Below are 12,234 nucleotides of genomic sequence, written 5' to 3' on the forward strand. Positions count from 1 at the left end.
TCTCGTCAACACACACGCGAGTCTCTTCTCCTCCTCCCCCCCTCCATTATTCTCCTCAGGGAGCCGGTTTCCTGGCTGGGATTTATCTTGTTTTATTCATTTATACAGGCTCGCCCTTTTCATACGCAAAGACGCCCTTAAAAGAGGATTTTGTAAGCGAAAAGACAATGGGAAGACTTTCCCCATTTGCTTCCCTTACTGCAGAGGAATATTTGAGGTCATTTGGAGAGTCAAAATGGCTTTAAGAATTGCTGTCCTGTACTATTTCAGACACGTGGTTTATATATTTAGATATGTGAGCGTTTATGGATATTCTGTATTTGAGACCTTAGAATTAGAACACCACAAAGTTTCTTCCAGGGAGAACAAATGAGAAAACCCTCTCAAGTCTGCCTGTGCGTCTCTGTGCAAAATTAATAAACGCATTACGTAGTATGTCTCCTCCTTGCGTGAAAGGGGCTCTTGTATCTACTCTAAAAGCCTTGTGTCACCCTCATTTTTCCACGGACATTATACTAATACATTGCTATTTTTATGAAAAAAGAGGTGCTGGAATTCCCCTTTTCTCTTAGAATGGCAGTGGCGCCCACCTAAAAAGTTCCAGCTGAAAAAACTATAATAAAGCCTTTTGACTACAATTCCCACTATCCTTAACTATTGATTAGGGTTAGTAGGAGTTGTAGTCCAAGATAGCTGGAGCGCAGCAGTTTGGGAACTGCCTGTTACTTTCATTCATCCAGTTCCACCTTCCTTGGCGATTCCAAGCTCTGAAATGCTTCATTATGAAGCTCTACTATGAAGCCAAAATAACTAACTAACTATTCCTAATCTGAGTATATCTTGGGTTTTTTTGTTTTGAAGCAGTCTTCTGTTACAGCGTGAGGCTTCGCAAAAAAAGGAAAAAGGCTTGCTGAGAAAGACACAGCTGTTTTCGACAGCTTGCTTAATTTGCAAGGTTAGTCTTGAGTGACTCTTCATGCAAAATATTTTCTTCTTTCTTGTCCTCTCTAGGGTACCAAGTGACTGGAGTGTTTATGAAGAACTGGGACATTGTGGATGAACAAGGAATCTGTTCTGCTGACAAAGACTGTGAAGATGCTTACAGAGTTTGTCAGATACTAGACATTCCATTTCACCAAGTTTTCTATGTAAAAGAATATTGGAACGAAGTCTTTAGGTAAGAGAGTTTTAATTAAAGATTTGCCAAGATAAAGCTTCGCATGGCTCTATGCAGTAATGAAGTAAGGGAGGCTGGTATCCCCAAAGTCAGCTTAGGTCTGTGCTGTAATGCAAACCTTTTTGCATATGCACAGACACTCTGACTGACTGACTGACTGCATTTCCTACACCTGCAGTGGATATTGGTGGGGTTGCAACTTTAATCTTGCTGTTTTCATCAGAATAGGACTTGTAGAGCGCCTGTTTAGGAAAACATGCCGTTATACATGTGCAGAGTGATCATTAAAAACATCAATTACTCTTTGCAAATCTATAGACAGGGAAAGAGCTTCCATGTAAGTGGGCCCTCGTATGATATTCAGGCACAGTGGCGTAGTGGGGGCACATTTTTGGGATGGGGTGCAACCAGGCCCCCCACAAAGGCCCCTTCTCCACAGGGTTGCATGCAGCCCAGCTCTGACCTGGAGAGCAGAGAGAAGGAGCAGTGTCATGGTAGCGTTGCAGCCCCTCTCCTCCACTTGCACCTGGCTAGGCCAGGTGCAGTGGTTCCCCTCAGAATTTCCATTTTTATGTTTGACTTGGGGCAAAATCATTCTCTCTCCCCCCCCCCATCTCCCCCAAATCTTCGCATTTCTACACCTTTGACATTTTTATTGTTATAGCCCATTTTAATCTAATAGGACTGTCTTCTTCTCCTGCAAATGCTCCTGAGGTATTTTCCATTTCTTTTAGGGCATCTTGGAGGTATAACGAATAGAGAGTGCATGATGGATGTCATGGCCTTGCATCCTTGTAAAATTTCCTTAGGGGAGACTCTGTGAATGAATTTTTCATGTACTAAAGGCTCTGATGGATCACTGTGTCTGGGATGAGAAAGGGTGTGTGTGTGTGTAAAAAACAAGGTTTCATTTCCTTGTTGCTGATAGGTTGTTTGCTTGATATATCTGGAGATGTGTGCTGTAGGGCAGTATAGAGTGCTGTGAATGGTCATTTTTCTTTTATAGAAATTTGCTTTATGATTTTGTGGGTTCATTTTTTTGATGGGAGGAGTGGAGTGTGCCAAATCTGAGCAAGTGCCATATGCTTCTTTTCCAGATAAAGAGCTTGGCTCAACCTCTCAGTTTGTAGTCATAATTTATTTACAGCTAATGGTCGAGTCCATGCAGAACATTTTATTGTTGTTTGCAATGATGGGCTCATAAGGCACTTTGAGCACCTCATGAGCTCAAAAAGCAGGACTCCGGTGTTTTAAATACATGAAGACACAAGATGAAGATGTCCATTTTCAAACCATAAAGTTCAACCAGGTTCAGCAGAATTACCTTTGGAGGCTGATTCCTGTTCTACAATGCAAAGAAGTGAGAGAAACCTTTGCAAGAGCAAGTGAATATCCTCTTATGGCAATGCTTGATGGAATAGGGCATACATTCCTGCTGATCAACATGCATATTCATAACTATAGACTTCATAGCTAATTATATTGTATATGTGAACATCTTTGAATTGTGCAGTCAAGATTTACAAATATACAGTTTGTATTTGCAAGTTGTTGAAAGCATGCCTGCAGATTTTAAGATCTTGATCTTAGTAGTAGTTCTTAATCATGGTTGAATATAATAAACACTGAACTTCACATTAAGTGCTAAATACAGGAAGAACTGCCATGTTAACCTCAGAGTTTCTGAGCATAAGAAGAAACAACTTCAGTAAAATCCAGACAGAGGAAAGCTTGTTCAGTTCTAGTCCTTTTGCTGGGATGAAAATACGAATGAGATACTTGTTTTTACATAAAATGTGTAAGATCCCTGGTAAGGCCATGTGGTTAGATTTAGGTTAAACCTTGGCAAACATGGGTCTGAGTTTCCAAATGTTCACAATCATTCTGGTTTTCTTTACAGCTACCTCTTAAATGAATATGAATTGGGAAGGACTCCTAATCCTGATATTATATGCAATAAGTACATCAAATTCAATTATTTCCTGGATTATGCTGTGAATAACCTTGGTAAGTTGCTTGCAGGTGTGTATTATCTACAACTTAACCAAAGGACTGTTGCTTAGTAGAGCACATGCTTCGATTGCAGAAATTATCTGGTTCCATCCCTGGCATCTTCAGGTAGGGCTGAAAAAGCCCCGTTTGAAACCATGGAAAGCCATAAAAATATTTAACTTCTTTATTTTCCTGGTATCCTGTATCCTATATACATTCTACCCGAGGTGGCATAAATATAGTTCCCAGAAGGTCCCATCCAGGCAAGCAGTGACTTGTCTAACTTCAGTTAGGCAGTGGCCTCATAAACATTCATACCAGTGGTCTGACTCTGTATGAGCCAGCTTCTCGTGTTTCATTCCTAAATGCCAATAAAGAAACTGCAACCAAAATCAGGAGCAAGCCCTTGAGAAACTGATACAGATTTTAAGACTGGCCTCTTGTTTTTTCAGGATTTAGGTGTACCATAGAAACTAGCATTGTATAATATGTTGGATCTTTTGTTAACATGACAGCATTTTCTAAGCTTCTCTCTGAAGAATCTCCCATAACATGCACATATTTTTTAAACGTGCCAGGAGCAGATGCAATTGCCACTGGACATTATGCAAGAACTTCTTTGGAAGACAATGAAGTATTTCAGCAAAAATACATACGCAGGCCAGAAGGACTTTTCAGGAATAGATTTGAAGTAAGAAATGGTAAGTGGCCTACTGCTGAAATCCAGATCTTATATTTAATATAATTTATTATGCTGAGAGTTGGGATGAGTGGGGCATATGTAACTTACATATTTTTGCCCATAACATGTATTTTGCAAAAGATCTCTTAGGATAGGATAGGGAAGGAGAAGCTGAAGCAGAGCAGACAATTGATGCAAGGTTACCTTATTTGGTGAAGAAATTCTGGAAAAGCTACTGTATAGTGCTGCTCATTGTAGACCCCATAATCAGGATGCTTGCCTTTGAGTATTGCCTGAACAAAAGTTGGGTTATTTACTGTTTTGGGTTGCCTTATAAATGTTTTAGGGCTGTTGATTGCCCAGATGTATCTTATTGTTTCAGCTACTTTGTAATGGCCCATGGGTGAAATAAATGAATCAGACTTTACTTGATTGCATAGCACATGCAGAAGGAATTATATTCTGAAGGACAATGTGCAGTGCATTCTGATGCAAAGTTTTCTATATTTGTTCACCTGCAATTTATGTTCCATAGCATCTGGAATAATTCACAGGAATAGCTACTTGCTGGGTTGGGCTAAAATCAAATGAAATGTTTATTTCAGCTCTAGCTGGAGTTTCTCTTTGGTTGGTTATGGAATAGTTTGTGCACGTGGAGCTTCCTTTATTAACCATGAAGCAAATTGCACATATTTCCATAGGCTCACACTGAGGAGCTCCATGTATATAGTATCCATTTAATTGAAGTGAGTGGGAGGTCCTCATAGTTGGCAGATGAAGTGTGTACATCAGCACTTATTTTGTCTGCAAACAATTGCTGCTTTGTGCAAAGAGTGTTTTCTTAACATTTCCTTAAAATATGCATCACATTTTTTTGTAATGAGAAAATTTGGATAGTTCTCGTATTAAACTTGATATACCGTATTTTTCGCTCTATAAGACGCACCAGACCACAAGACACACCTAGTTTTTGGAGGAGGAAAACAAGAAAAAATATATTCTGAATTTCAGAAGCCAGAACAGCAAGAGGGATCGCTGCGCAGTGAAAGCAGCAATCCCTCTTGCTGTTCTGGCTTCTGGGATAGCTGCGCAGCCTGCATTTGCTCCATAAGACGCACACACATTTCCCCTTACTTTTTAGGAGGGAAAAAGTGAGTCTTATAGAGCAAAAAATACGGTAATTTATAATATTCTCTTTAAGTAATAGTCAGAAATACAGCGAAGGAAACATGCGAGTGAAATGGGCTGTGTATAGTCAATGTAATTTTATTATATATCTTTTCCTTCACCTCCCTTTTCACAGCTGTAAAACTTCTTCAGGGAGCTGATCATCTTAAAGATCAGACATTCTTTCTCAGTCAGATCTCACAAGAAGCCTTGCGGAGAACCATTTTTCCTTTAGGAGAGTTAACAAAAGACTTTGTAAAGAAGATAGCTGCTGAACATCACCTTCACCATGTACTGCAGAGAAAAGAGGCATGGTAACTCTTACTGTCTTATCATCAAAGCGCTTAGAGGGGCAATGCTAACTGAATGGGTCTTGTGCCACCATCAAAAAATGAGTGCAGCGGTAGAATTCTGTCATCCTCAAATTGTTTTTGTTCTCCTGATAAGAGCTTGTTTTGCACACTGTGATTGAAATAGAGATGATTGTAACAGTTCAGTATGGTGGTTCCCTGGACAAAGAAGCCACTTGTGGAGAAGGGGGAAGTTGCCTGGCTTTGCTGGGTCCACCTTCTGTGTTATGGCCCTGTTCCTGGGCATTCATGCATTGGTACTGAAATGTGCATTGGAAAAGTCTATGCCATGTGAGTGGGGCCGATACCAGCCGTGGTATTGCGGGCATGATCACCGGTCCTGTTCTCCATGTGCAGCTGAATTAGGCTCTTCATTACTTCTGGAAAACATTTCATGGTCCCAACTTGTGACCTTTTTTGTTTGAACCATTGGTATTGCTCACTGAAAAAAAACTTAGCTTTTGTAATGTGTTTATACCATGAGTGAAGTGTATATTTACAGCTCTTGTAATCCACACACTGAAGTACAGTGTTTAAACAAACCTCCCGAAATATGATTACTGTTCTGTGTCTCCATTTTAATATACAGTGGTGCCTCGCAAGACGAAAAGAATCCGTTCCGTGAGTCTCTTCGTCTAGCGGTTTTTTCGTCTTGCGAAGCAAGCCCATTAGCGCTATTAGCGGCTTAGCGGCTATTAGCGGCTATTAAAGGCTTAAGGGATTAGCGGATTGGCTGCTAAAAGGCTATTAGCAGCTTAGTGCCTTAGAAAAAGGGGGTGGGGAGCGAAAAAAACCCCCCAGGAATCGCAAGACATTTTTGTCTTGCGAAGCAAGCCCATAGAGAAATTCGTCCTGCGAAGCACCTCCAAAACGGAAAACCCTTTCGTCTAGCGGGTTTTCCGTCTTGCGAGGCATTCATCTTGCGGGGCACCACTGTACCAATTTGTGGCAGTAGTTTCAAAGAAGACGAATCGAAAGGGTTTGCCAAAGAGTGCTTTAGCTTTTACCACATTTCACATTCCTGGTCCAGTAGAAGTTGAATCTCCATGACATGTCACCAGAAGGTGTTGCATGGAAGAATCAGGTATGAGATGACCATGAATATATTATAGAATTCTTGCCATAGGGTGGCCAAAGAGTGATTCTTTCTGTGATTATGTGTTTCCTGGAAGAGTTGATCAGGATGAATGTGGTTTTCCTCTCGTGAATTAAGACCCTAGTTTGTGGAGTAGGGAAGGTGTTTGGGGATCAACCCATTCATCTGGTAAGGGTTGCCATGGTTTTCTTGATATAATTAGCAATAAAGAGGTGTGTGGGAATTGCAGTAATTAACAGATGAGGTGATAATGTGCAGGAATTAGCTTCCAGAGCAGGTATAGTGGAGAGACTTCTGCTTAACTGCTCTTTTTCATCTGAACTAGACAATTTCACTTTCCTGCCTTTTTAAAACCAATTGTTAGTTACCGAGATATTTGGAAAAGATACCAGATATAAATGTTTTAATAAATTAATATTAGATTTTTATTTACCGTATTTTTTGCTCTATAAGACTCACTTCTTCCCTCCTAAAAAGTAAGGGGAAATGTGTGTGCGTCTTATGGAGCGAATGCAGGCTGCGCAGCTATCCCAGAAGCCAGAACAGCAAGAGGGATTGCTGCTTTCACTGTGCAGCGATCCCTCTTGCTGTTCTGCCTTCTGAGATTCAGAATATTTTTTTTCTTGTTTTCCTCCTCCAAAAACTAGGTGCGTCTTACAGAGCGAAAAATACGGTATATACTTCAGGGAAGGATGTTGTCTTTGATGGAAACTGAGTTTCCTCTTTGCTCTGCATGTTTCTAGGTATATTTTCTGTGCCGTTAAGACTTTTAAAATATCGATACTTTTTTATTTGTTGTTTGGTCACGATGGTCAGAGTTTCTGTTCACTTGTTTTATTTTAGAGCATGGGAATCTGTTTTATCGGTGAGAGGAATTTTGAAAAGTTCCTTCTGGAGGTAAGTAGTTATGGATTCACCACATTTATAAATAACTTGTATCAGGTGTCTTTAAAAAATGAAGTATGCTGTTGTTTTGCTTTGGTTTAATTTTCAGATTGTGGCCTGGGAGTGGGTTTTTACACACAGTTGTTTTCCTTGCAGTATTTGGAGCCCCGTCCAGGCAACTTTGTTTCCATTGAAGACAACAAGGTCATTGGAACACACAAAGGTCAGCTGGTATTTTGTTACTCTGTTAACGTTTAATGTCCCTTGTGTATGGAAAAAATGGACTGCTCTTTTGTTATTTATTTGCATTTCACAGCACGGTTATATATGAAAAGCAAGTTTTATACCTCTGTTTTCTGGCTCTCTGACCCCATATCTCATGAACAGGAAGGATGCAGAGGCATCAGAAAGGACTTTTCTGAGTTCTGTCTTTCCTGAGTTGGCCCAACTAACAGTAGATTAAATGTTGAGCTCCGGTGCTTGTAGAGCGCAATTTGTGTCAAAAGCATCTGGTTGTAAAAGCTTCAGATTTGGTAGTTAGCTATTCTACTGCTGTCTTCTGTTTCTGTTTTATTAGCTGATAAATTGTAGGGAAATGAGCCTTTTTTTAGGCTGACAAAATTTTGATCCTTTAATCTCTTTAAAGTAAATGGTAAAGCAATATAAACATAAACATGCTTAAGGAAGGAATCTGTTAATGCTTGAAATTAGACCAGACATGTAAAGGGAGAACAATCATTTTCACAAAGAAAGGAATTGTAATAATTGCTGGGCTTGGCCTTCAGCAGCGTGAGACTTTGCAGAGGCTTTTCAACAGGGTAGTTTTGCTGTGCATTTATCATTAAATCCAAAGGAAGCTGTGGGTTTTGATTCCCCAAAGTTAAGCCTAAGGTTTGGGAATGGGGTTGTGAGACTGGAATGTTCATTTCTCTGGAGGTGACTGGTCTGGGGTCTTGCACACCCTTCATTCCCTTAATACAGAGATATAGAGGTGGTTCCAGTCCTTCACGGTGCTTCTCTTCTTCATAGTTAGGTAAAGGTAAAGGGACCCCTGACCGTTAAGTCCAGTTGCGAACGACTCTGGGGTTGCGGCGCTCATCTCGCTTTACTGGCCGAGGGAGCCGACATTTGTCCGCAGACAGCTTCCGGGTGATGTGGCCAGCATGACTAAGCCACTTCTGGCGAACCAGAGCAGTGCACGGAAACTCCATTTACCTTGCAAGATGGAATATATAGGTTCAAAAGATTTGTAAGGAGGAAGAGGCCTACCCATTCGATGGCAAAACTATTGCATATGTATATTCTCATTTTGGTATCTATCTAAAAATTACACATTTCAAATTTGTGCATGTAACATGTAAATGTGGACTTTTATTGGTTTATTTATATGACTGAATGCAATCCAAAATATGGTCACTGAGAAATGCTGGTGTAATAAAATAGAAATGAATGTGAGTTATGAGCCATAATTCTCACTTGCAGATCCTTACCTCTACCTTCCACTCATTAGGTGACCTTTTTCATGCCATGATTGTTGACTTTCCAATATGTAACTTTCAGACACTCACTTGTTTTACAGGGCTACTGTGAGAATTACTGAAATAATAGTGCTTCAAGTGGTAGAAATATGCTATATAACCCCAGTTTGAATGTGCCCATTGGTTCAAAAGGGTTGGCAACCCCTGTTCTATTGTCTACCTTGTGATAAGTTAGCCCCTCAGTGCAGTTTTGAGGGCAAATGGTACAAATAACCATTGCTGTAAATACATCTACAAATGGGCGGCTTAAATTTGTAATCTCTATAGGCCAGTGGCATGATCAAACACTGTAAGATTTTAAATTGTAAGACAAAACGTTGGTAGAATTCTTGTCTTTGTAAGTTTTAGGTAGTTGATCTTTCTTTCATAATAACTGAGAACATTTTTTTTGTTTCCTTGGCGAAGTAGAGCAATACCCTCAATTGTAACAGTTTCACAAAATATGCTCATATCTCCTCTAATGCCTGCTTATTTGCCAAATTGTTATCTGCTACTTTTCTTGATAAATACTGTTCCAAAGGCCTAGAAAGGAACTTGGCCTGATCCTAGCTAATGAAGTGTATAAATATGGAGCATTTTTTGGCATTTGAGGCGGGTGTGGCAGATGATTGTCAGCATATTCTGCATTGTTGAATCACACTTTTAGAAAAGGTTTTTGATATTATAGACTCAGGCTTATTTTTTTGGTCATTTTTAAAAACAAAAACGAAAATGCAACAGTTGATGAGTGTCCCCTAGGTTTTCATGAGTTACTCATTCAGAAACTATGTTTTTAATCCGTAGGATTCTGTTCTCTGTTGAAATGGTAGGTTGCGATTTCTGGAGGAACAAAAGGCTTAAGCAGTGCTAATGATATGAAATATATATTTTATTTTATTTTTTATTTTTAGGTTGTTTCCTGTATACATATGGCCAGAGAGCCAGGATAGGAGGCCTCAAAGATGCTTGGTTTGTTGTAGATAAAAATATTGCCTCTAGGGATATCTTTGTGGTAAGTTTTCTAATTCTGTGTACCGTTTGTAATTCCTGCCAAAAAGAATGCGGTTATTATTGGCCTAAGATTCTTGGCTTTTCCATTGAAAAGAAAAAGAAAAGCCGTTAAGTTAGCTGGTGTCAAGTTTTATTACATCCTGTTCAAACTGGCTTTTGATTAACAAGATTAACAAGATTCTTTGATTAACAAAGATTGAAAAGGATGTTGGCATCAAGAATCTAATGGCATGCACTGAAAGAAATTATTGAGTTTTACCTTAGAACTAATGTAAGTTAGTCTTACCAAATAAATTATTATATGTTTGATTAATAATGTTTGTCCAGTGAAGTGTAGGTAGTGTTTATCATGGTATATTGCCTAAAACCTGTTTAAAATCCCAAATTCCATAGTAAAACCATGGTTTAGTTTGCATTGCTAAGCTTTGCCTACACACACACCTAGGCATGTACAGTGGTACCTTGGTTTAAGAACAGCTTAGTTTATGAACAACTTGGATTAAGAATGCTGCAAACCCAGAAGTAGGTGTTTTGGTTTGTGAACTTTGCCTTGGAAGCAGAACATGTTCCGCTTCCTGTTGAGTGTGTTCCATTTGTAAATTGAATCCCGTGCTGCTATGGGAAAGCACGCCTTGGTTTAAGAGCACTTTGGTTTAAGAATGGACTTCTGGAACTGGTTAAGTTCGTAAACCAAGGTACCACTGTAAAAGGAGACACCCAGTAAACCTGCTTGTCATCTTGCAAAATGAGGGGCTGGAAAGGTGAGGAAAACTGCAAAACTGTTTTAGCTATTTTAGTCATGCTGGCCAGAAGCCAGCTCCCTTGCCCTGAAGCGGGATGAACACCGCACCCCATAGTCGCCTTGGACTGGACTTAACTGTCCAGGAATCCTTTAGCTGCTATTTACAGATGTTGCACTATGATAGGTGCCCATAACACCCACCCACTTCAAATAATCATTTCACACCCTGTTTTTTGGCCATTCTTTAGCCATTCTTAGACAAGAGGTTGCTAACCTGTGACCCTCTAGATCAGCGTTTTCCAAACTTGGGTCTCCAGCTGTTTTTGGACTACAACTCCCATCAACGCTAGCTAGCAAGACCAGTTGTCGGGTGATGGGAATTGTTGTCCAGCAACATCTGGAGGACTGCAGGCTAGGAATCCTTGCTTGAGATTCAGAAATCATGCTTAAAAGCAAACAAGCCAGTTTTTATGTTTGTTGCCATCCCTTTTGTAGAAAATGAAAGTACTGAAATCTGCAAACAAGATAAACCACTGTCCTTGTGATCCCAAGGTATTCTGTGTCATCCTATAGGAAACCCTGAATCTTGCAGAAATTTTCATGGTTTCACGGATGTAGTTTCTCTCTTCCTGAAAGAAATATTTGAAGCAGTGACATCATTAAACATCAGACTTTAAAAAAAATTGAGATCCAAAGATCCAACACAGTCTTCTTTGGCGATCACTCGTAGCCGAGTATGATTGTCTTCCATGAACACAGTTTTAACAGTGAGTCAGTAAGTGACCGTGGAGGCCAATTCTGGATCCACACGTCCTTCCACAGTGGGGACAGAGGTTTCAGGGCAGGAGTTGATCACGGTGAGGGTTTGCCAAGCGTGCCTTCCTCTTAGCACGTTTCTCCCTTGCGTCCTGAGTTCAAGTGTCTTCAAAGCCCATGGCACCTTTGGTAAAGGCTGTTCTCCAGTTGGAGCACTCGCAGGCCAGTTTTTCCCAGTTGTCGGGGTTGATACTACATTTTAAAAGATTTGCCTTGAGACAGTCTTTATACCTCTTTTATTGACCACCAGCATTACACTTTCCATTTTTAAGTTCGGAACAGAGTAGTTGCTTTGGAAGATGATCATCAGGCATCTGCACAACAGGACCAGTCCAACAAAGTTGCTGTTGAAGCATCATTGCTTTGACACTATTGATCTTTGCTTCTTCCAGTGCACTGCCATTAGTTCACCTGTCTTCCCAAGGGATGTGTAAAATGTGTAATCAAAAACCACAGTATTGCAAATGTGGCTGTGAAGTTACTAATCCGTAATAAAAGAGTGGCTTTGTAACTGTTTTCAATAATAATAATAATAATAATAATAATAATAATAATAATAAATTTTATTTATATCCCGCCCTCCCCAGCCAAAGCCGGGCTCAGGGCGGCTAACAACAATAAAGCAGTACAAAAGTACAGCACAAACAGCACTCTAAAATCATTCATTATAAAATTAATTCAAATCAAGCCACTGGCAACCATTGGGCCAGAGCTCCGCGAAGATTGCCGAGGGAGGGAGTCAGGCTGTGCCTTGGCCAAAGGCCTGGTGGAACAGCTCTGTCTTGCAGGCCCTGCGGAA

General features: G+C 40.1%; 1 protein-coding gene across 9 annotated transcripts in view; it reads left to right on the forward strand.

Moving 5' to 3' along the window:
* The window catches only part of TRMU (tRNA mitochondrial 2-thiouridylase), a 28,055-nt gene that overhangs the window by 722 nt on the left and 15,099 nt on the right, over positions 1 to 12,234 (forward strand). For all 9 annotated transcript variants that reach the window (XR_014502111.1, XR_014502112.1, XR_014502113.1 and 6 more), the window contains exons 2-8: positions 1,012 to 1,177; positions 3,078 to 3,184; positions 3,748 to 3,870; positions 5,155 to 5,327; positions 7,308 to 7,361; positions 7,506 to 7,572; positions 9,778 to 9,878. Coding sequence is in view for 3 of the 9 variants with exons in the window: in XM_083399862.1 (XP_083255988.1) it covers positions 1,012 to 1,177; positions 3,078 to 3,184; positions 3,748 to 3,870; positions 5,155 to 5,327; positions 7,308 to 7,361; positions 7,506 to 7,572; positions 9,778 to 9,878 (791 nt within the window). In the remaining 6 variants the exon portion in view is untranslated. The remainder of the gene's footprint in view (positions 1 to 1,011; positions 1,178 to 3,077; positions 3,185 to 3,747; positions 3,871 to 5,154; positions 5,328 to 7,307; positions 7,362 to 7,505; positions 7,573 to 9,777; positions 9,879 to 12,234) is intronic.

This window comes from Podarcis tiliguerta (assembly GCF_965153285.1).
Source record: "Podarcis tiliguerta genome assembly, chromosome: 10".
NCBI lineage: Eukaryota > Metazoa > Chordata > Lepidosauria > Squamata > Lacertidae > Podarcis > Podarcis tiliguerta.